The 26,273-nt window shown below is 43.3% G+C and overlaps 1 protein-coding gene across 1 annotated transcript in view; it reads left to right on the top strand.

Moving 5' to 3' along the window:
- Nucleotides 1–26,273, top strand: part of LOC129723611 (apoptosis-stimulating of p53 protein 2) — a 172,181-nt gene that overhangs the window by 25,208 nt on the left and 120,700 nt on the right. Inside the window, exon 3 of the mRNA XM_055677938.1 lies at nucleotides 14,851–14,933. Coding sequence (XP_055533913.1) covers nucleotides 14,851–14,933 — 83 coding nt within the window. The remainder of the gene's footprint in view (nucleotides 1–14,850; nucleotides 14,934–26,273) is intronic.

Consider the following 26,273-nt stretch of genomic DNA (forward strand, 5'->3'; position numbering starts at 1 on the left):
CCGGATATCTCCGGTATAAGTCGGTCCTCCTTGAAGGCGATGCTGATAGGCATCATGCCGGACAAGACACAGATTGCATCGTATGACACCGTACGATACGCACTCGCAACTCTCAGGCACATGAGCCTGTAGGTACTTCCCAGTTTACCGCGGTAACTGTTAGTACCTAGCGCTCTGGACCACACTGGCCCACCATACCTAAGTATGGACGAAACTACGCTGGCAAGAAGTCTTCGCTTGCTCCCACAGACCGCTAAGCTATTGGACATCATACGAGATAGTGCTGCAATAGCCGATGAGGCCCTCTTACAGGTATAGTCGACGTGGCTCCCGAACTGAGCTTGTCGTCGACCATAACCCCCAAGAGCTTCAACGATCGCTTTGAGGTGATGGTGCAGTCTCCGACTCTGACCACCGCCTGTTGCTCCGATTTACGGTTGTTCACAACCGTGACCTCCGTCTTGTGGTGCGCGAGCTCCAGTTTCCTGGAGCGCATCCAATCCTCGAACTTGCGTATGCAGTGCGCAGCCGTCAACTCGACCTCTTCGACCGACTCGCCGTAAACCTCTAGCGTTATGTCGTCTGCAAAGCTGACGATCACAACCCCTACAGGAAACTTTAGTTTCAATACCCCGTCGTACATGACGATCCACAACACCCGACCCAGGATGGAACCTTGCGGAACCCCTACTTTTACCCATGCTGAGCAACCTTAAGCTGAACAGCTAAATCCCTTGGTCTCCCCGGGACCGCCGTTAGGCATTACTTCAGAGAGAGGGCCAGTCGTGCTTTTCGCACTTACCTCTATGGGTAGCAGAGCACCCTATACAGGCCAGTTAGTTAACCGTTAACTAACTGGGGCACATCGATGGTATCCCGTCGTTTGGTTCGAGTTCCACTTTTTCACGCGGTGATTGGAACGCACTTCTGACCCTCCTCTGTGTTGTAAGCCTGTACACGATTCTGGAAGTAGTTTTCCAGAATCTTGTACAGCGACACCGGTACATGGATGCTCCTGAGCGCGAGCGCTATGGAGTCCCAACTGGCGCTATTGAACGCATTCTTCACGTCGAGCGTGACGATTACGCAATAGCGTATGACCCTTCTCTTACGCTGGAGTGCTATCTCCGCCGTCTTGGTGACGGAGGCGAAAGCATCCAGCGTGGACTTTGGTCCCAATAGCATCCAGCGTGGACTTTGGAGTCCCAACTGGCGCTATTGAACGCATTCTTCACGTCGAGCGTGACGATTGCGCAATAGCGTATTACCCTTCTCTTGCGCTGGAGTGCTATCTCCGCCGTCTTGGTGACGGAGGCGATAGCATCCAGCGCGCCTTTGGTCTTGGCCATTACGATCCAGTCGGCGTCATCCCACGGGCTCGTATTGGCACTTGCGCATAGCCTGTCGAAACAGATCCTCTTGCTGGCCTTAATCGCACTCTTCAGCGTCGATCTGGCAGAACTGAATGCTGCGCGGCGCTCTGTCCTCTGTTCGCGCACGCTGCATCCTCCGTCTCGCGTGGAGGCACGCACTGCGAAGGTCCGCTTTTTCATCAGTCCACCAGTAGACCGGTGGCTTCCCATTCCTAGGTTGGCGAGTTCAGGCATGGTGGCGTCGTACGCCCGAGATAGCATAGCAACTAGTTGGTCAGGCGTCGGGCGAAGCCGAATGCCGTCCTCGCGCTCTCGTCTCATTGCCTCTTCAAATACCTCGGCATAGAAATGCGACGTCTTCCACCCGCGGGCGAACGGAGTGTTGGTCCTACTCGTCGCTTGTCGCCTCTCGTTGTTGTCTACACTATAGCAGACCGGCTGATGGTCGCTATTGGTGTAGCCATCGTCTACCCTCCAGTTCATGATCAGTCCAGGGCTTGAGAACGTCACGTCGATGATCGACTACGCGCCATTTCTGCTCTATGTACTTTCGGACCCAACGTTGGCCAGATCTAGGTTGAGCTTTGCCAAACCTTCCAACAAGATCTGGTCCCTCTCTGGTTCGTGGAGCGACTCCCCCACTCGACAGCCCAAGCGTTGAAGTCGCCTGCCACCACCAATGGTGTTAGGCCCGTTAGCTCCATGGATAGCAGGTCGACTATCTGTGCGAACCTTCCGGTAGACCAACGCGGCGGATCATAGCAACTGTAGTAGAACACTCCGTTAACCTTGACAACCGCGTACCATTCTTCTGAGGTTGAAACAACCTCTTGAACCGGAAACTTGCCCGTCGTTCATATGGCCGCCATGCTGGACCTATCCGCAACCCAGTTACCGTTTCCGGGAGGGATGCGGTAGGGGTCCGATACAGTGGCGATGTCCGACAGCGACTCAGTGGCTGCTTGGTATAGCAGCTACTGAGCCGCGTAGCAGTGGTTTAGGTTCAGTTGCCTCGGGTTCCCGCTGGACCCTTCCGGAGGCGGATTGACTCAGTGCCCACCACCACCTCGCACTTCTCCTTGAGGGCTTGCGCAATGTCGCACCCCTCGGTGATTTCATCCAGGTTTTTAAGCTGGAGAGTCACCTCCGAGGTGAATGCCTGAACTTGCACATCCTTGCCCAGGACCTGCTCGGCTACCGCCTTGTAGGAAACGCCCTTGTTTTTCGCACCCTTTCGGAGCTCAAGGATCATCTCGACGGTACGAGATCGGCGGATGCTCCGCACATCCTCCTCCAACTCATTAAGCTGGGTTTCGCCCCTCATCTTTTTCAATACTTCCGAGTACTTAGAATCGTCGGTTATGAGGATGACAGTGTCTGCCCTGCTCTTGGCCTTCTTCCCCACCTCCTTTTCAGCCGCTTCGTCCTGCGCGTTCGGCGTACTCCTGTTGAGCTTCGTCAATGGTGGCCCGAAGCAGGATATTGCTCCTATTCGCCGCGAACTCGATGATCGTATCGAGCTGTTCGGACAGCGCTGCCACCCTTGGCCGCTTGTCCCTACTCTTCTCGATGGCCTTGACAAGCAAGGGACCGTTGACCGTTATATCCGTTGTGGCGACTGGCGTGTTAACCTTTCCGCCACCGGATTTTACTGCATCCGTCTCCGCCTTCTTCTGCGTAGACCGCTAGATGCCGCCTCTCGCAAAGGGATTTGGTAGTTCCTCCACGCTCGTCGCTTGTTTTTGCTGGTAGGATTCATTTTAATTGGGTCCTCCTCCCAGCCGCTATCCTTGTCCATAGAGGAGAAGTCGCTGGTTTGGTCCCATGGTAACCTACGCCGAAGCAGTGAGGCCTTGGGTAAGGGGAGTCACCATAGCACCTTATGAGCACTATGACGCCCCCGCCCGCGTAAGTCAGGAAAGGGGCATCTTTTCCTAGGACCAGTCTCCCCCATCTGATCCTTCTCTGCCTGATTCCCACCAGGCAATGGATGCGGAACGTACTGGAAAGCCTGCCAGGTTTTACGGGATGGAGACCCTTGCCGTTTCAAGCCGCTGTCACGCGACTTTACTAAGGGAGCTTGATGCAGGTGCCAGCCCTTGGTTGTGGTTCCGTATCAAAGTCCGACTCGAATCCGTTTCTTTCGCTGCCAGTTGCCATAATTGGAACCTTCCTGGCCCCAATGGGCAGGGGAGTGTATTTGGTTGATGGGAACGGCACTACTCGCTCCGTCAGAGATGCTTCCGGGTACTTGTGGCATTTACGAGGAGTCGACGGCCCAGTGTCCGACCCTCACCACCCCTAGGCAATCTCCTGCTGCTGGTCCGGGGCTGTTGAGTACTGTCAGCGGTCACCCTCGTATTACGTGACCTCGGCGATCGCCTCGTGCTGACCCGTGCTGGCATGCAGCTCTGCCTCTGCATACATACATCTAAACATATAAAAATGCAGCTCTGTCTGTCTGAGGGGGTCTGAGGGGGTCTGGAGAGGTCCCGTACAAATAAAACACGAATTTATGCACATCTCGAAAACTAACCAAGCAAATGGATTTGGCATGTAGATGTTTTAATGAGTATCAAATATCTCCATATTGGTTTGACACCCTTCCCTTTTCTGGAAGGGAGGGGTTTCATACATATGAAACACTAATTTCTGCACATCTCGAGAACTAACCAAGTAAATGGAACCAAATTTGGCAGGTGGATGTTTTATGGGATAACAAATATATCCATAATGGTTTGAAACCCCTCCCTTTTTTATAAGGTAGGAGTCCCATACAAATGAAACAAGAATTTCACACAGCTCGAGAACCAATCAACCAAATACAACCAAATTTGGTATGTGAATGTTTATAGAGGTAACAAATATGTCCATAATGGCTCGACACCCCTCCCTCTTCTGTGTGGGAGGGGTTCGAAAAATATGAAATACAAATTTCTGCTTATCTCGAGAACTAACCAACTAAATGAAACCAAATTTGGCAGGTGAATGTTTTTAGGGGTAACAAATATATCCTTAATGGTTTTAAACCCCTCTTCTTCTATAATGTAGGAGTCCCATACAAATGAAACACAATTTTCGCACAGCTCGAGAACCAATCAAGCAAATACAGCCAAATTTGGCAGGTGAATGTTTTTAGGTGTAACAAACATGTCCATAATGTTTCGACATCCTTCCTTCTTCTGGCATGTCTCCAAATACCATTTTGAAATCCAAGATTGCGACTTCCGGTTTCTGAAAAACAGCGGCAAATGACCAAATACCACCCAACATGGGTATTTCCGGAATTGTTATGATGCACTGTACTTACAAATCGACCTCAGACAACATTTTGAATTGTAAGATGGCGACTTCCGGTGTCTGGAAAACAGCCGAAAATTACACAGTGCAACAAAAATTTACTTTTTTGCTGCCTTGGCTTATATCTATAATTTTTTTGTGTATTTTTATGCAAAACTAAATTTCGCGAGTTTGAACATATTTCAACTTATGGGGTAACAATGGCGCCATTTTGAATTTTTGAGAAACTGGAAATTTTTGATGTTTTTTCGACGCCATTTTGTTTTAAGACCAAATATCAAAATTCTAAGAGTTTGTCCACATATGAGCATCTTCTTACCCATATTTTAAAGAAACAGATCTGAAATCGGACAAAAACTGAGCTCAAAACGGTGATTCTACGAAACCGGTTTTGGCATAGTTTTAGTGTATTTCACAAAGCAAAATAATTTCGATTATTTCTGAACATTAATGGTAATTCGCTAATATCTTAAAGTGGTAGTTAAATAATATCTTATCTTGAGTGAAAACGTCTCAGAAATCGAATGGTAGGTAACTGATCTACGTAAAATGTCATCCACTGGTCCCTTCCAACGGCTTCCAATGGTCCCCAGTGCCGACCACGTCCAGTTTCGGGCTGTATTCCAACAACGATATCTGAATTAGATTACCACTGGTGGGGTCCAACTCAGATCGAAGGGAAGCCGAACTGTTCGCCTTGACGGTCGACCAGTAAATAAGCGTCTCCTAACACGAAATTTCCTTTTATAGCGTCACTCAGTGTGGGGAACTTGGGTGATTGGGGGAAGAACCAATCACGTGGAAGCATCTCTGCTTTCTTTCATCGTCGCTTACGTTAGGTGATGAATGCGATGCCAATTGGCTGGCATTACTAGCCAATGACTGAATGCGTGAAATCATTTCGTCTATGTTTTTGAAGTCTGCGTTAGGGAAATATACCAATCGTATGAAAAATGTATGTTGATATTCGACCTTCAAACTTTTCCGCAATTTTCACGGAGTAATAAGAAAATGGTAACTGAAATTATCATGTTATACAAATCTTGTATGTTTTAGCTTTCCAACGGTATATTAACTATTGAAATCGGAACAGTTGTGTGACCGCTATTAGCATCTAAAATCTTCCATTCCGACCAACCAAAAACGTTACATGTTCTATCCAGTTTTCCCAGAAGGTACCTTAGTATAGTGAAGAAAGACGTAGTCCCACGTCAAAAAAATTAATCCAGTGAGACCCAGCATTACTCATTCAAACTTATTTTTTGTTAAAATAAATTTACACGCACACCTCAATTTTCAGAAAAAAATACACCGTGGTAATATTTGCAGGATTTGATAATCACTCCGAATAACCAATTTTTTGTAGCCAACTGTGAAACTATACCGAACATATAAAACAAAACATTCACACAGACATGAACATTAGGGTGGGACAAAAAATAAATGTTAGCTCCCATGCACTTTTCGTGTTCCTCATGGGCCCTGTAACAACTGTAAAACTTTAAAGATCGATCGGTGGAACTATATTATTGCGCCCGATTTTTAAAGTTTCGATATGATTTTATATGAGAAAATCCACTTTTTCAAAATTTGTTCTCTAGAGATGTCCTGTTGGTTCCTAAAAATACAGGTATACCTCGATTATACACACCCTCGATTTTACGTTCTTTGATTTTACGCACATTTTACCTCGATTTTACGTACACTTTTTTCAAACACATTTTAAATGTTGTATGTTTTTTATTCTATTGTGTCGTCTGTATTTATATATTTTGTAATGTTAAATGTAATATTAAATGTGAAATTATATAATGTTCAACTTCGCCAATAGTTTTCAGCCCCTTAAAAACTGCTTTCCTTTTTACACATAATGTCTTCAACTAATAACTACACCTCGACGAGCACTACTGGTGCAGTGATGAACGCCGGTCTCTGTTCCGAAAAGCTTAATATCTGTCACGGAAACGCACAGAGTCTGTGCGCTAGAAATTTAGTGAAACTTGATGAAGTCAAGTCGCTTCCTCACTGATTCGTCCTCGCCGCCACTTCTGTGGAGGCAAGTTATCATCAACCAATAATACCATTGCACCGATATCGTAACGTTTCACTCCATCGTGCCACTTTGTAGGTGATGTAAATATTCCTTGGAGCATTTTGTCCAAAAATGCTGCTGCATTATGTTTCGTTTCGTTATCGGAATACACGTGAGAGGGAAGACCTCGTCTGCTGATAAAGCGATGCAAGGCAGCAATAAAATTATCCGTCGATAGGTTTGTAACCAATTTAAAGTGCAAGGCCTTTACAGCCATGCAAACAAAAACAACATACGAGTTAAATGTTTTTTTTTGCTTCGAATCCCAGGTTTCAACAGAAATCGTCCTGCATAATCCAGACCGACACTTGAAAAAAAAGGTGCAGGGTAACACGGGCCTCTGGGAGATCACTCATATACAAGCTACCAAGCGTAGGACGGTATTTAGCGCATGTTTGACATCGGGAAATGATTCGTTTAATAGACGATCTTGCGCGCAGCGGCCAATAACTTTCACGAACTATAGCTAGTAATCCTCCTTGCCCGACATGATGATTCTCTTCATGTAGTTTTCGGATTATCATTACCGTAATATGGTGACTTTCCGGGAGAAGCACTTGATGCTTTCCGTCGTACGGTATAGCGGAATGTTTCAACCGTCCGCCTACTCGAATAAGCCCATCTTGGCCTAAAAAAGGTGCTAAATTCGACAACCCATGTTTGGTCGATCCTGTGGTTAAACTTTTGAGAAAGTCGCTAAACACATCCCTTATTATAATAATGCTCTTTCTCCATTGGCAAGTTCTTCAGCACAAATTACAGTGAAGTCACGTTTACGATGCATTACAAAATCAATAAACCTTAAAACATACACCCATGCTCGTTGCAATTTCCGAAAGTTACTCATACGGTCTAATTTGGTTACCGAATTGTTCAAAATGATAACTAATACTGTTGCCTGTTTCAGCTCAGGTAAATCATCTGTCTCTTCTGTTACATCAGCATGTGGAATTAATTGCTGTAAGTGTTGAGGGCCGCTCAACCACAATTTGTTTGCTAGTAAATCATCTGGAGCAGTACCTCTGGATATAACATCAGCAGGATTTCTTTCAGACCGAATGTATTCCCATTGGTATTTCTTCCAGAGAGCGAGTAATAGCGCTATAACCATAAGCTAAAAATGCTAGGACTAAAGTTAATACTCAAGTTCCAACCGTAAAAGTGGAAGCGAGAAAAGGCGCTATATCCTTGGTTTCGAAACCCGAACATAAGGAGAAAATACCTATGTTCCATCCCAGGAGATTGGTCAACAAAGGAGTGTATTTTCTTAGCTTTATCACTTCTAACGAATGATGTATATTACTTCTTACATACGGATCGGTTGGTACGGATTGTCCCCGATGTTAGATTATATTGTATTATATTGCGCTACACAGTAGACCTGGTCGTTGAAAAATTCATGGAAATCATTTTTTTTAAATGGTGGATATCATTTTCCAGGAGCTGTGTTAGTGTAGACTAGACTAGACTAGACTAGACTAGAACAATAGAGCTAGCACTCCACAATCTGACTTCATCTAAATATACATCCATCGACGTTATTACCTTTTTGTTAACTCAGCCAATAATTTCGCTCCCACAATTCAAGACGAGGAATTGTAGATGGTTTTATTGGAGCTACACGAGATTTACTTGCCACCAGGTGTACACTAATTGTACCGTCCGCTGTGATGCAACTTATATTAATCACTGCTCCATAAGCCTTTGTAGACGCATCTGAAAAACCATGCAGCTCAACTCGTATCGTGTTTTTTGAAAGAATACAGCGCTGCTTTCTTATCTGGGTTACAGCTGGTAGTTGACTTTTAAATCGAATACACTCTTGGAGCAGATCCCCTGGGAGCTCATCATCCCATTTCATGCCGAGGCGTCATATGTGTTGCTTTATTAGTTTGGCTCTTGTTATTATCGGTCCTAAGAAACCTAGAGGATCGAATAATCTACCGATTTCCGATAGAACCATACGTTCCGTGGATGAAGTTATTTCTCTAGACGGTGATTCAACATAAAAAGTGAAAAAATCGTCAATGGGATTCCAGATCAGTCCCAAAGCACATACGGTATTTTCTATTCCAGTTTCTTTAAAACTAACACATTTCTCCTGTAGATCTTCTGGAATTTCACTCAGCACTTTCGGATCGTTTGAGCAAAATTTATGAACTTCAAATTCTTCTCGTTTCAACAGCGATGATAACTCATTATAAATTCTGACGACTTCTTCAGAAGATCCGCCATCAGTCAAAAAATCATCGATGTAACTGTCATATCGCATAACTTGTTCAGCTAACGGAAAATCTTTACCTGCATCTATCGTCAACTGAATTAGTGCTCTGGTTGCATGGTAAGGCGATTTGGTCAACCCATACGTTACTGTTTTCAGTTCGAATATTTTACGCACACCCTTGTTATCCATCCATATTACTTTCTGAAGTTTGCGATCATCCATACTTGCCGGTAGACCCGGTAGATGTTAGATGTTATCTTCGGAACAATTAGAAAATCAAGAACTGGTGACGTAAAGGAATTTTCACGAGACATGAATCTTGTACTAATGAGATATTTAACTCGTGTCTGAATATCATTGATCCCACTGACAGGAAGATCGATATGCTGTAACTTTATATTCAGTTTTGCTGCTAGCTTTTCTGTAACAATATTGCTGTCGGATCCCGAATCCAACAAAGCGCGAGACTTAATATGAATTCCTCCTTTTCCAACGACTAGTACTTCCGCTGTGGACAATAGTACTTGACGCGCATTGGTGCCAATGGAAGTGCACATTGCGATTGCAGTTGCTATTTCGGGTTCTTCATCTATATTCTGATTTAGAAATTTGCTTAGTTTCAATGGACTCCCTTCGAGCATTAGTGGGATGCAACATACTATGATGTCTTCGACCGCACCCACGGATCTTGCATACTTGATCAGATGGACAGTCGGAGACGCGATATTTAGATTTTAAACAATTAAAATATAAGATGGCCTTCATGACGAAAGTTTTGCGTTCCTCAACACCAAGCGCGAAAAATTTCGTGCACTGGTAGATGGAGTGTCCTTCGTTGCAATATGGTCAATTCTCTGTAGTCGCCTGAACAAAAGATCGTAAAGATACCGCTAATTTCTGGTTTAATACCTGGCGATGTCTAAATGAAATCTGTGGACTTACCTGGTGGGAACGATCAGCTCGCTGTAAAACGCGGCCTTTGTTTTTCAAAAATCTATGAAACTTTTAAAACAGCATCTTACCTAGACTTAACTTTCATTCCCATTGTTCCTGAATTTCTTTATCCAATTTTTTATATAATACGTCATTGCTTCGGTGTGCTTGGTGCATGTATCGACTAACCTGGAGATAGATCTACCACGGTTGTCTCTGCTGATTTTCGAACAGTTGAAAATAGCATCGATATGAGTGTCCATTATCAATCTTTTATCTTCGTTAGCATCTTGCAGGATCTTCCAAGCCATCTCATAATTGTTATTGTTGACTACATCCTGATCTATTTTCTCTTTGACATCGCCTGTCAAACAATTCCTTAAATGCAGTATCTCCATTGCCGGAGACTCACTGGAATATTTTGACATTAGGCTCATGAATAGATTTTTTTCAAACTAAACCAATTTTCAGGGTTTCTGTCGAACGTAGAAAAGGGTGCGTGTAATTGTGGTGTTTGTGTTTGCACGTACACTGGCGGTTGCGATATGGCAAGTTGGTTCTGATTTGATTCTACAGACATGGCCTCCAAGTTTGTTTTGTTTGTAAACTGTACTCCGCCTGTTACGGTTCTCTTGGTTCAGTTTAGCCTTTACGAATAGACTTGAATTATTGAGGACTGGAGCAGAGGGTCCAAAGCCACTGTAAAGGAGGATGGTTGTAACAATATGAGTGTTTCTTAAACCAGATTGACGCACGGAGGCCAGAAATTGTTCCCAAATGCCATTTTAAAATCCAACATGGCGACTTCCAGTTTCTGAAAAACAGCGGCAAATGACCAAATACCACCCAATATAGATATTTCCGGAATTGTTATGATGCCCTGAAGCCGCAAATCGATCTCAGACAACATTTTGAATTGTAAGATGGCGACTTCCGGTGTCTGGAAAACAGCCGAAAATGACCAAATATCACCCAATATGAATGTTTCTTTAACCAGAATGACGCTCAGAGGCCAAAAACTGTCTCCTAATGCCATTTTGAAATTCAAGATGGCGACTTCCGGTTTCTGAAAAACAGCGGCAAATGACCAAATACAACCCAATATGGGTATTTCTGGAATTGTTATGATGCACTGAAGCCACAAATCGACCTATCGACCTCAGACAGCATTTTGAATTGTAAAATGGCGATTTCCAGTGTCTGAAAACAGCCGAAAATGACCAAATACCACCCAATATGACTGTTTCTTTAACCAGATTGACGTACGGAGGCCAGAAATTGTTCCCAATCGCCATTTTAAAATCCAAGATGGCGACTTCCAGTTTATGAAAAACAGCGGCAAATGACCAAATACCACCCAATATAGATATTTCCGGAATTGTTATGATGCCCTGAAACCACAAATCGACCTCAGACAACATTTTGAATTGTAAGATGGCAATTTCCAGTTTCTGAAAAACAGCGGCAAATGACCAAATACCACCCAATATAGATATTTCCGGAATTGTTATGATGCACTGAAGCCACAAATCAATCTCAGACATCATTTTGAATTGTAAGATGGCGACTTCCGGTGTCTGGAAAACAGCCGAAAATGACCAAATGCCACCCAATACGAGTGTTTCTTTAACCAGAATGACGCTCAGAGGCCAAAAACTGTCTTCTAATGCCATTTTGAAATCCAAGATGGCGACTTCCGGTTTCTGAAAAAGACGCGGCAAATGACCAAATACCACCCAATATGGGTATTCCCGGAATTGTTATGATGCCCTGAAGCCACAAATCGACCTATCGACCTCAGACAAAATTTTGAATTGTAAGATGGCGACTTCCGGTGTCTGGAAAACAGCCGAAAATGACCAAATACCACCCAATATGAGTGTTTCTTTAATCAGATTGACGCTCAGAGGCCGGAAATTGTTTCCAAATGCCATTTTGAAATCCAAGATGGCAACTTCCGGTTTCTAAAAAACAGCGGCAAATGACCAAATACCACCAAATATGGGTATTTGCGGAATTGTTATGATGCTCTGAAGCTACAAATCGACCTCAGAAAACATTTTGAATCGTAAGATGACGAGTTCCGGTGTCTGGAAAACAGCCGAAAATGACCAAATACCACCCAATATAAGCGTTTCTTCAAGCAGATTGACGCACGGAGGCCAGAAATTGTTTCCAAATGCTATTTCGAAATCCAAGATGGCGACTTCCGGTTTCTTAAAAACAGCGGCAAATTACCAAATACCACCCAATATGGGTATTTCCGGAATTGTTATGATGCACTGAAGTCACAAATCGACCTCAGACAACATTTTGAATCGTAAGATGGCGACTTCCGGTGTGCGGAAAACAGCTAAAGTGACCAAATACCACCCAATATGAGTATCTCTGGAACCAGAATGATGCAAGGAGCTAAAAATTGACCTTAGACACCATTATGAATTGTAAGATGGCAACTATGATTTGTAAGATGGCACTAAAATACAATATGAGTATCTTCGGAACCAGAATGATACACAGGAGCTAGAATCGACAACAGACACCATTTTGAATTCGAAGATGGTGATATCCGGTTTCTGAAAAACAGCCGAAAATGACCAAATAACACCCAATATGGGTGTTTCTTAAACCAGAATGACTCTCAAGGGCCAGAAATTGTCTCCAAATGCCATTTTAAAATCCTAGATGGCGAATTACGGTTTCTGAAAAATAGCCTGAAGTGACCAAATACCATCCATTATGAGCATCACCGGATCCAGAATGATGCAAGGAGCTAAAAATTGACCTCAGACACCTGTTTGAATTGTGAAATGGCAACTTCTGGGAAACAGCCGAAAATAACCGAATACTACTACATATGGATATGTCCGTAATCGAAATGATGGAAATGATGGAAAACAACGAAAATAACTGAAATGCACCCAATATATATCCGGAATAGAGGTGATGTACAAAAGCCAAAAGTTGAGGATGTTGTTATTCCGATAAAACCAATCATTTCAAACGATATAAACAAATCGCAAGAAATCAATGAATTTGAAATGTTTAAAATTATTAAATTAAACACTAAAATAGGCGGAACGAAGTTTGCATGGTCAGCTAGTACAATATAAAAATACGCTGATGCGCGCAGTTCTAGCGGACGTTGCCTCGGTGACGCCGAGCAATAAAATAAAATAAAATTAGGCCACTGTAGGTTCAAGCAAAATATTTAGTACTCATTATTTGAATAATTTAATTTTAAAAACTAACATTTTTATTTGAATAAAGCTACTGTGTTGTTTCCAAAAGCATTTGCTTTACTGCAATACCACATAATATGGGCAACCAATTTAATCGCCCTTTTTCGATTTAGCTGAAACTTTGCGTAGACATTTCTTTGAGCAACAGAAGCCTTTTTGTGGTGTCGGTTCTTTTTTTTAAAGCATGAGTCATTTTTGAGAAGCTATTGAAAAATGATATGTTGGAAAGGTATTGATGATTACAAATATATGTAAAGCCAAAACGGTTTGTTTATTCGGTGTGACGTCGTCGGCAAAGTTCTAAATAATAATATTGTCTTTCCGAAAAAAATACACCTTAAAAATTTATTTATCTTGTCAATCAAAAACTAAAAATTATTTATCTAAAAAAGCACAAAAGATTACCTAAACATTGATGGCCACTGCCCATAGAAACGTCTACACCCAACGCAAACGGGGAACATTTTATTACTTTAGGGCAATTTTTTATTACTTATTGTGTCTTATGACTGCGTATTATACACAAATAGTAACAAACAAAAAGTAATAAAAATTATGACGGCCACACGCTTGTATGTGTTTCTGGAGGAGAACATACAGCCAAGCACCCACCGCAATGCATGTGTTAGCAAGACTTCACTCGCTGCATTTGTATTGATGCAACGATCAGATTCATTTTTGCTTCCCTTCATCCACACATATAGGAATCTCACCCGTCAACCTCAAATGTCTAATTAGAAACACTTTCGTTTCGTCCCCCAGTGTTTACATGAAATGGAAATATGTAATACTGTCTGACCAGAGTTGCCGAAGTTGCGAATATTGTCTGGATAGGCACGAGTATTGTATTTTCAAACAGGTGCAAATGAGTTTCCATGAACCAATGAGTATGTGTTTTAGATATCTTGCAGGAAAGCGAATGTTTTTGTTTTTCTCTAACGCAGTTTACAGATCGTGATGTCATTTAAAGACGCATTTCAAGTCTTTGAAATCATCAACGTTTGCATACTCTGTGACGGGGAAAATGCTGCTTGGCAGCTCTTGTCATAATTTTTCTCTACTCCGTATGCGAACTAATACACGCACACCGGATGAATTGGAGATTGAAGAAACTTGTAACATGTGCAACATATGCGACGGTGTGTAATTTTTTTTTTGCTTGAGATGGAAAGTAAGCAGTTTTCGACAGAAAAAATCTTGCATGTGGTTGAAACGACCATTATTAGATAGTCGTACTCCCGTAACACGTGCTAAATTTATGTCAGTATGTGTTGTTACTTGACTGGGGAAGAATTTTATTGCCTTTAAAGTAATAGGTTTGTTACCCAAAAGGCAATTTTGCGCTATTGCTTCTAAAGTAATAAGGAAAAGTTTTGCGTGTATGTAAAGTTTCAGTCGAATTAAAAATAACAATTAAAAAAAAAATAAAACTGGGACATTCTTCGTGGAACTACTCTTTAGCGAGTTTTTTCTAGCGGTAAAATGTAAGCTTTGCACTGAAACAAAGAAATGCAAGAAATGTATTCTACATAAATATCTTTAGCGAATTTGTTCTAGCGGTAAAATATTAACTTTGCACTGAAACAAAGAAATCCAAGAAATGTATTCTACATGAAGATCAACTCTTAACATCTACAATATATTTGAAAAATAGAGAAAAACTGTTAGTTTTCTACTTTATTTCAGGTACCAAATCCAAGTGCAGCCAATGATGAAGGAATTACAGCACTACACAACGCTATTTGTGCAGGACACTTCGAAATTGTGAAGTACGTATAGATTGATTTTCCAGAACGTTGTTTTTTTGGTGTCAAATAATCATAAAACTTACTTGACTTCTATTACTTTTTTCTTCGCTTCGCTACTTGCATTTGTAATTTGTATGGGATTTTCTTGCTTTTTTCTTCCTAGAGAGTTTGATAATGGTTTACTTATGCCCAAACCTATTTAAAAATCAAGTTAAAGATGCCTAATATATATTAAACATGGCTCACCAAACCTAATGTAAATCATTTTAATGTTTATTGGGCATCTTAAATTCAATTTTTTATAAAGGACTAGCTGACCCGGCAAATTTCATTTCGCCAAAAACATGGTTTTAGTTTTAAATATAGGGTAAGCAATCCAATAATCACAGTTTGTTTTTCTATTGTTGCATTGTTAATCTATTCGCAATTTTTCAACACAACTATAGACACAGTTTCCGCGATTGTTGGAATATATACCCTATATTTGAACATTCGTGAAAAATACGTTTGCTGAAGGACATTTATTAACGGTGTTACCACTTCCATATGACAGAATACTTTATTAGATAGATTCACATTTTGTGGCGAATTTATACCAAATTGCTGAATGTTGAATGACTAATTGAGTAACTTATTTAAATCTAATGTACATGAAAAGTATTAATTTTAAAAATCTGGACAGAAAAAATAAAAATACCCTTTCCTCAACATATCTTTAATAATTCTAACTACTCAAATGCCGCAAAATGGGACATGATTCTCATTCAAATGAGTCATTCCGTCTATTTTGTGTTCTTCAAATTGCATCCTAATTTTGATTTATTATTGAATAAAATGTTGTTTTAATATAATTACATTCTACATCATCATCATTTTTTACATCATATACATTTTGAGCATTATTAACATTAGTTTCATTATTTACATTATATACATTATTTACATCATTTACTATATTATTTATATGTTTAAATTATTTACATTATTAACATTAACTACATTATTTACATTATTTTACTTATTTACAGTACATTAACTTCATTATTTACATCAATAGCGAAATGGGTAAAGTAATCACATTAAAAATCAATTCAATGCTTTGTGGTAAACTACGTTTTTCTTTCTGTTGTCTGGTGCGTAAATAAACAAAGACGATGGCTTACCAACACGCGAGCTTGCCACATACAGGTATACCTCGATTTTACGCACATTCTCGTTTTTGAAATGTGCGTAAAATCGAATTGTGCGTAAAATCGAAGCAAAATTTTTAATATTTTTTATAACTCAAAACTACTTTCCGTAATCGGAGATTTGCAAAAGACATGTAAGGGAACATCCAATTATTACGTAACGTTCGAAAGCGGGGTTAGAAAACCCAAAAAACTTAAAAAGGTGCAAATAGGAGAGTGACATAGAAGGTGGGGTTGATGAAGTTATTTATTTGCGTTACGTAATCAATAGACGTTCACTAATGGACCCAAAAAATTTGTAAAATGCTTGAAAGGAATTACTTTAATCAAAGAACATGAGCGTGTGTTTATGCCTGTGTATGTGTGTATGTGTGTATATATGCATGTGTTTATATATGTGTGTGTGTGTATGAGTGTGTATGTGCGTATATGTGTAAGTATGTGTATGACCACACATTCATTTGTTTATTTATTTATTTCGTCAATCATATATGTAGACTGGTTACAATAATTTCTAAACTATACACGAACATAAACAAATTAATTTTGTGTCCTAAGCCTCAAGGACTTGAAATACTGTTTTAGTTTATACCGGGACATCGTAAAGTCAATGGCTTCGCAGTGTTGATTATAAGAATTCATCATACTATTTATAGGTCCATTTTTTGCGTATTCCGTACGATGATGGTTAAGAGCAAATAAACTACGGTGTCGAAGTTGTCGAATGGGTGCATAAAAGTTCAATTTAGAAAGTAGTACTGCTGAGTCAACGTTCTGCGAAACGATATCGTTTACAAATGAAGCCATCGCGTACTCTCGCCGTTCTTTTAATGTTTGAATGTCAATCAACATGCAGCGTGCTTCATATGACGGAAGACGATGTGCGGTCCAACCTAGTTTACGAAGAGCATATAGTAGAAATTGCTTTTGTACTGATTCTATTCTTTCTTCATGTACGCCAGGACGAGGAGACCACACAATGCTACAGTATTCCAGTATTGACCTCACATAGGCAATATACAAAGTTTTGATAGTGTACGGGTCTTGAAAATTGTAGCAGAAGCGTTAGATGAACCCTAACATGTTGTTTGCCTTGTGTATGATAGTGTTATAGTGGTCGATGAACTTAAGTTTAGAATCTAAGATTATTCCTAAATCCCTAACTTTATCACATTTCTTCACATTCTGATCCCCTAATGCAATTACAATTTTGGGCGTTGTTAGTTTTCTGCTAAAGGATATTACATTGCATTTTTTACATTTAATTCAAGTAGGCTTTCCTTACACCAGATGTAAAATGTGTGGATTTCATTCTGAAATACATTGATGTCTTCTTGACTTTTTATTTCCAAAAACAGCTTCATGTCGTCGGCATATATTAGAACTTTAATATTTTTGAGGATGAAGGAAATGTCGTTTACGTACAAAATAAAAAGAAGTGGTCCTAAGTGGGAGCCTTGGAGAACACCTGAAGTAACTTGAATGGGATTTGACTTTTTTCCATTAAATTTTATTATTTGTTGCCTGTTTGTTAAATATGATTCAAGCCACTTCAGGAGACCAGACTCAATTCCAATTTTTTGCAGTTTAAAAAGTAGCATTGGTATGTCAATACGATCAAATTCTTTGCTAAAGTCTGTATAAAGAGCTTCAACATGGTTCCCATTATCCATTGCATTCAATGAGTAATCTACGAATTCAAGTAAATTTGTGGATGTAGAGCGGCCTTTGAAGAAGCCGTGTTGTTTGTCAGTTATTCGATTTTTGACTTGAGCAAATATCTTTTCATTGACAATTGCCTCAAAGAGTTTAGGTATGCAAGAGATAATTGCGATTCCACGATAATTACGTATGTCAGATTTACGCCCAGATTTGAAAATAGGCACTAAAAATGAGCTTTTCCATATATTTGGGAAGATTCCAGTTTCCAACGACATATTGAGCAGCCAGAACAAAGGAGATGTAAGTTCCTTCGAAAGAATTTGCCCACATACTAACGTCGCTTTTACCCATGCTGAGCAACCTTAAGCTGAACAGCTAAAGCCCTTGGTCTCCCCGGGACCGCCGTGAGGCATTACTTCAGGGAGAGGGCCCGTCGTGCTTTTCGCACTTACCTCTATCGGTAGCGGAGCAGCCTATACAGGCCAGTTAGTTAACCGTTAACTAACTGGGGCACATCGATGGTTTCCCGTCGATTGGTGCCCTGCAAAATACTAACGATCTGTGATGCGGCCGTGATGACCGCATCCCAGATTTCCCTATTTTCGCACATCCTACGCACGATGTTCTCTGGCGTGGTGTCCATTAGAGATGGTCGGGTATGGGAAATTTGTTACCCGTACCCGACTCAACAAAAATTTTCAAACCCGTACCCGACCCGAACCCGAAGTCTGGTTTGTTTAAAATACCCGTACCCAACCCGAACCCGAAAAATATCTATTCCAACTACCCGTACCCGACCCGTACCCGATAGAAAAAAACGCCGAAATTGCCGGTACCCGACCCGTACCCGACCCGTCCTGAATTTTTGTTTAATTTTTTATTTCAAAATGCCTGGGTACCTCGCACATTTTATGCACTGATTGTCATATGTGGTCCCTCGAGCTGATGGCCGGAGTTAGGCTAGAACCGAGTGTGCGAATGATTATGAACCCAAAGTGTCCGGCGGGTGGTCACCTATAAGGAATCGGTCCACTATGAAAAGTGCAGGTCTAGTAAAGTTTAAAATAAACGACGAGTTTTATAAACTCATTAAAGGGTCAAACGAATTTTGAAAGGTCAAAAGTTTATAACTTGAGAAAAATTTGATAATTCACTGCATTTGCCAAAAACCTGTAATTTTGAGTATTGATTCGGTGTCATCGATAAATTCTAAAAATCGGTAAAAAAACAGATATTTCTGCACATGCGGCATCCTTGGTCACAGTACAAACCAGGACTATGCTATCGCTGTCAAATTTTATATATTTGTTTCGTACTAAACATCTCAATGCACAGTGGGAAAGCGCTGGCCATCAAAACAAATGTTTAAACGTCAACTGTTTCATAATATTTTTTTATTATTGATATAACATTTAAGTGCTTAAGTCCAAAATTTGGGTGCAATATCATAAAATTTGATTTTTTTATAACTTTTCAAAGCTCGGCATACTGATGTTTTTTGACATATTTAAAAAAAAAATATCATTACTTTAAAACGCTCTGCAGCTTCAATGATAGCTTGATTTTTTTGTCCTCGAAGAAAAAGTTGATTTTTAGTTAGTTTTTATTACCTATTATAATATATAATATTGTTTAAATTTTTATAAAAACAATTTTTTTTTCGCGAAATTTGGTTGATTTGAGGAGTTGTGCAAAAACTACGTAATCTGTTTTTGTAAAGAGGACGCCCTGTGGCGTTGCTTGTGGTTAAAGTTCATATAATTCTGTTTAATAAAAAAGTGAGAGGAAAAGTGCTAAAAAATCATGAGAAATTAAGTCACGTGCTTTGTGAACGTCCCCAAATAAAAAGTGGAATGGAGATTCGTGTTCAGCACCCCAAAATTAAGTAAATACCATATTTTTGTCGTATTTATCGACACTTTTTTACTTGACAAGCATTTGTATTAATTCGCCCCACTGTGCAATGCTCCGCGGTTTTCCTGACTGTTATGAAAAAAGCCCGACAAAAATTCCATTTAAATCAAAACCGTTGCAGGAAGAACTATTCACTCTAACATTAGAACGCGATAGTATGATGTCATTCCCTTGGTTTTCAAACCCGTACCCGACCCGAACCCGAAGCCTTGGTTTTTTAATTACCCGTACCCGACCCGAACCCGTAAAATATTTTTTGGCGCTACCCGAAACCCGACCCGAACCCGTCGGGTACGGGTCGGGTACGGGTTTCGGGTAAAAATACCCGTACCCGACCTTCTCTAGTGTCCATCCCACTTATTGCCAGCATTTCGTACCGTACCCGCTCGAAACGCGGACATGTGAAGAACACATGCTCCGCGTTTTCTTCCGCACCCGTACAAGCGGGGCACATAGGGGACTTGGCGTACCCGAACCTATGCAGGTACTGCCTAAAGCAGCCATGGCCTGACAGGATCTGTGTCAGATGGCAGGTTACTTCCCCATGGCGCCTTTTAATCCAGCATGCTAACTCTGGAATGAGTCGGTGTGTCCGTCTACCTTTTGTAGTGTTGGACCACTCCCGCTGCCACCTGGCCATTGAAGATGACCGTATGGTGTTGCGTATACCCCTCGTGTCGCGTTGGTCGAAGCACTCTACATCCTCTTTGACGATGATGCTGATGGGCATCATGCCAGCCAGGACGCAAAACGCCTCGTACGACACTGTTCGGTATGCGCACGTGACCCTTAGGCACATTGGCCTGTACGTACTCTCGAGTTTGCCGCGATGGCACGAGGTACTCAATACCTTGGACAACACTGGTCCTCCATACCTGAGTATGGACGTGGTCACGCTAGCAAGGACTTTGCGCCTGCTGCTACGGACCACCGAGCTGTTTGCCATCATGCGAGATAGCGCTGCCACAGCCATGGAAGCTTTCTTGCAGGTATAATCGACGTGGCTCCCGAACGTGAGCTTGTCGTCAATCATAACCCCCAGAAGCTTCAGCGAGCGTTTTGAGGCGATAGTGCATGCACCAGCACTGATCGATGCCTCCTGCTCCGTTTTTTTGTTATTTACGACAATAACTTCAGTCTTATGGTGCGCTAGCTCCAGTTTCCTAGAGTGCATCCAGTCTTCCACTACGCGTATTAATAGCGCGGCCTTTACCTCTACCTCTCTAATTGACTCGCCATAGAAGCCCACGATCACCACCCCTGGAGGGTGTGTTAGTTTTAACACGCCGTCATACATGGCGTTCCACAGTACCGGGCCCAGGATGGAACCTTGCGGTACACCTGCGGTAACTGGAACGCTTTTCTGACCCTCGTTTGTGTTATACACTAGCACTCGATTCTGAAAGTAGTTACCCACATCTTGTACAGCGGCGTCGGCACTCTGAGACTCTGTAGCGCTAAGGCTATGGAGTCCCAGCTGGCACTGTTAAACGCGTTCTTCACGTCGATCGTCACGCGCTGTAACGAATGCCCCTCCTTTTGCGTTGGATTGCAACCTCAGCCGATCTAGTGACGGAGAGAATTGCATCCACCGTGAACCTACCTTTTCGAAGACCGAACTGGTTGCTTGATAGACCGTTCTCACTTTCTGTATATTTCACCAGTCTATTGAGGATTACCCTCTCAAGCACCTTGCCCGCCGTGTCCAGCAGGCAGATTGGTCTGTATGCCGATGGGTCACCTGGTGGTTTCCCAACCTTCGGCAACAGCACCAGCCTCTGGCGCTTCCACACGTCCGGGAAGAGGTAGTCGTCAAGGCATTTCTGCATGACCGCCCTGAACAACCCGGGGGCTTCTTTGATGGCCGTCTTGATGGCCAAGTTCGGGATTCCGTCTGGTCCCGGAGCCTTGCCTATCTTCAGGGAGTTTGCGATCTCGATCAATTCATCTTATGTCACCCTTACCGCATCGTCTGCCTCTGCACGGCTGCGTGGTGACTCGTCAGCCGGAGACCAGGGACTTGGTTCGTGGCTTGGGAAGAGGCCCTGAATGATCGTTTCTAGCATCGCTGGTGATTGTTCGGCCGGGGCTAGCGCACCTCTAGTCTTGGTCATAACGATCCTGTGGACGTTACCCCACGGGTTCGAATTGGCACTGGCACAGAGTCGTTCGAAACAGGCTCGTTTACTGGCTCTGATTGCGCTCTTAAGCGTTGCCTTAGTGGATCTGAATGCGGAACCGCGTTCCGCTCTTTGCTCGTCGGAACGTGCGCGTTGCATCTTCCGTCTTGCACGGAGGCATGCACTGCGTAGGCCTGCTATCGTTTCGCTCCACCAGTATGTCGGTGGTCTACCCTCCCTAGGCGGACGAGTCCTAGGCATCGTGGCGTCGCACGCCCATGACAGTATCGAATTTAGATGGTCCACACCCGGGAGCTGTTCACCCCCTTCGTGCTTCCATCTAATTGCCTGCCCAAAAACATCTGCATCGAAATGCAATGTTTTCCAGCGGTAGAGGCTGGAATATTGGCCCTACTCGCTGCTTTCTTCCGCACACCTACCTCATAGCGGACCGATTGGTGGTCGCTATTCGTGTAGCTGTCGTCTGCCCTCCAGTTCGCGATCAGTCCCGGGCTGCAGAACGTCACATCGATAATCGATTCCGCACCATTTCTACTGTAGGTGCATTTTGTACCAACGTTAGCCACATCTAAGTTGAGCTTTGCCAAAGCTTCCCCACTCGACAGCCCAAGCGTTGAAGTCGCCCGCAACCACCAACGGCCATAGGCCCGTCAGTTCCACGGTTGCTTGATCGACCATCTGTGCGAACGTTTCGGTAGACCAACTTGGCGGAGCATAGCAACTGCAGTAGAATACTCCATCCACTTTGGCTATAACGTACTCCTCTCTGGAGGTCGACACAATCTCCTGAACCGGGGACCTGCCTGTCGTGCAAATGGCCGTCTTCCCAGATTTGTCCGATACCCAGTTACCGTTTCCAGTTGGGATGCGGTATGGGTCCGTGACGATGGTCACGTCCGACAACGACTCAGCAGCTGCTTGGTGTAGCAACTGCTGCGCCGCATAGCAGTGGTTCAGGTTTAACTGTATCACCCTCAGGACTGTGGCTTAGTAGCCGGCCGTGCAGCCGGACACTTGGGACCTCCCATGGCGTGTTTGGCGTCCCGTATACCGGTGCATACCAGACACTTGGGAGGTGCACCGCAGTCCCGTGCCTTGTGGCCTGCGCCACCGCAGCGGCGGCATAAACTGGACCTGTCGGGCCCTTTGCACGACCAGGATTCATGCCCTCGCTCAAAGCACCTGAAGCAAACGTCAGGCTGTTGGAAGGTGCCCAGAGGGAAGACCGACCAACCCACCTTCAACGTGGCCTTCTTCAGGGCCTTGTTACCCTCCGCTAGTGGGAACTTTATGGTAGCAACCTGGGTGCCGGCCGAGCCCCTGCGGAGACGAACTGCCTCCGCGGTCACTATTACTACACACTCTCGCTCGGAGGCTTGTGCTATATCGCACTCTTCGGTGATCTCGTCCAGGTTTTTAAGCTGGAGAGTCACTTCAGGAGTGAAGGCTCGGATTTGAACCTCCTCGCCTAGCACTTCTTGGGCCGTCTTATTATAGGCACAGCCCTTGCCCTTCGCCTCTTTGCGGAGTTCGAGGATCATCTCGCCGGTGCGTGACCGACGAATTGACCTGATATCCGCGCCGAGGTCTTTGAGCTTGGATTCGCCTCTCATGGCCTTCAAAACTTCAGCGTACTTAGACGCATCCGTCTTGAAAATGAGCGCGTCACCCTTGCTCTGCCTATTCGCCCCTTGCGGCTGCTTATTGCGGTCGCCGCGCAGCTTCCTGGCTGTCACCGAACAACCGCCTTCGTTGCGTCCTGGGGGCCGATTCCCCCGGAGAGCCTCTCGCACGTTTGCCAGTCGGTTCAGTTGAACAGACTTTGGCAAACGATGCTGCAGCTGTTTGTGTGTATTTAGACACAGCTGCAGCACTCCCTTTTTAAGGCTGGTTAAGCCTTGCCTCTAGCGCGAGTGCCTTGCTTTCGGCATCGTTAGCCCGTTTAAGGGCTTGCGAAAGCTCAGATTTCGCGCTACAAATGTTCATACGTAGCAACAGAAGACATTGCTTCAAATCTTTCGATATGTTGCTACGTTCGTCCGTGAACTTGAGTATTTCATCAAGTTGTACGGATACCGCCTCTACACTCGGGAACTTGTTCATGTGGCTTTCTACTGCAGAGAGTAGCATAGCCCCAGATATTTGTTCCCGCTTATTGGCGGTTTTAGGTGTTTCCACCTTGTCGCCAATCTTCGCTGTTCCGGTTGGTGCTGGCTTAGGCGTGGCCGCCTTTGCCCCAACTCGGAACTTCCCTGTCGGTGTCGCAAAAGGTGTACCAACCTGTGCGCCGCCTTTACCGGCATCGGCCAGTCTCGGTGGAGACCGGGCGATGCCCCGCCTGGCAAACGGGTTTATTAACCCGTCCGCCCCTTCCGCTACCTTCCTCATCGACTTTGAAAAAATTCATCTTTGTTAATAGGGTCCCCCTTCCAGCCGCTATCCTTGGTCATGGTGGAGTGGTCGCTTATATGGTCCCATGGTGGCCTATGCCGGAGCAGTGAGGTCATGGCTAGTGAAGGTCGTCATAGCCCCTCATGAGCAGCTATGAGGCCTCCCGGCCGGCGTAAGTCAGGAAAGGGCATCTGATCCACATCCTGCCTGATTCCCATCAGGCAATGACCGCGGAACGTACTGAAAGGCCTGCCAGGTTTTACGGGACGGAGACCCCTGCGACCGTATGCCACCTCGCCGTTTCAAACCGTTGTCACACGGCTTTACTAAGGGAGCTCGGTGCAGGTGCCAGCCCAACGTCGTGGTATTAAATCGTATTCCCTCTCAAAAGCCTAAAACACAGCGACCAGCACACCATAATTGGGACCTTACTGGTATCAGCCCCAATAGGCAGGTTAGTGCATTTGGGTGATGGGAACGGCACTACACGCTCCGTCGAAGCTGCTTACGGGTGGCCGTGGCTTTTACGGGGAATCGACTGCCCAATGCCCGAAACCCCACCACTCCCTAGGCAAGCTCCCGCTGCCGGTCCGGGACTAATCGATGTTATCACACACCCATCGGTGGTCACACAACGCGTGCATGACCTCGACGGTCGCCAGGCGTCGACCCGTGGTGGCCTGCAGCTCGGCCTGACATACTAACGTCGACATCCATTGAAAACAGCCCCTCTATCTTGCAACAGCACACGTTTTATATAAAAGTGTTAGAAATGTCCTCTAAAAAACCTACATTAATCCACCTAGCGGTCAGACCCAGCCATTCTCATTCAAACTTATTATTTATGAAAATAGATTTACAAGAACGCTTCAATCCAATAAATGTATATTTACTCTTGAGGTTCTGAAAAATTGATGTTGTAATCTATACATATAAAAATGCAGTTCGGTCTGTCTGTCTGTCTGATCCATATAGGCTCGAAAACTACCGAGCCGATCGGCGTGAAAATTTGTATGTATGGGTTTTTGGTGTCGATAAAGGTTCCTATGATAGTTTGAGACCCCTCCTTCTTCTGGAAGGGAGGGGTCCCATACAAATGAAACACAAATTTCTGCCCATCTCGAAAACTAATCAACTAAATGGAACCAAATTCGGCAGGTAAATGTTTTCAGTGGTAAAAAATATGTTCATTATGTTTTGACACCCCTCCTTCTTTTGGAAGGGAGGACTGCCATACAAATGAAACACAGATTTCTGCACATCCTGAGAACTAACCAACTGAATGGAACCAAATTTGGCAGGTGAATATTTTTAGAGGTAACAAATATGTGCATGATGATTTGACACCCCTCCCTTTTCTATGAGGGAGAGGTCCCATACAAATGAAACACAATTTTCGCACAGCTCTAGAACCAATCAAGAAAATACAACCAAATTTGGTATGAGAATCTTTTGAGAGGTAACAAATATGTTCATAATGGTTCGACGCCCCTCCCTCTTCTGGAAGCACATATTTCTGCACAAATTTCTGCACATGTCGCGAACTAATCAACTAAATGGAACCATATTTGGTGATTGAAAGTTTTCAGTGGTAACCAATATGTTCCATAATTGACCTCTGGCAACATTTTGGATTGTAAGATGGCAACATACGGTGTTACCACAGCACAAGTGAATTCGGATTTTAAAAATACTTCCTCCGATAGGAAATAGTGAAGTTTATTATAAAATTTCTGCCAACGAATCAAATTGGTAATAATTAATTTATACTTAATTTTAATAGAATGTGGTACCTTTAGTAGGTTATGGTAATCAGTCTTGCATCAATCGTCAACCAAGTTGGACGTGTTTGTTGTTACCTCCTATCCACGCGCGAATTTAAATCAAATTGTTTTTTTGCTTAGTTTTCATTTTGCTTGTTGTGTTTTTGTGTCGGTAAAAATGAATCAAATTTGCGAAGTCTGCGCGAAAGCATCCGGTGCCGAAGTGTTCTGGTCGTGTGTTGGAGGGTGTAATCGAAAATTCCATGCCTCCTGTGTGGGACAATTACAACGCAATGGTAA

Source organism: Wyeomyia smithii, chromosome 2, assembly GCF_029784165.1.
Source record: "Wyeomyia smithii strain HCP4-BCI-WySm-NY-G18 chromosome 2, ASM2978416v1, whole genome shotgun sequence".
Classification (NCBI taxonomy): Eukaryota; Metazoa; Arthropoda; class Insecta; order Diptera; family Culicidae; genus Wyeomyia; species Wyeomyia smithii.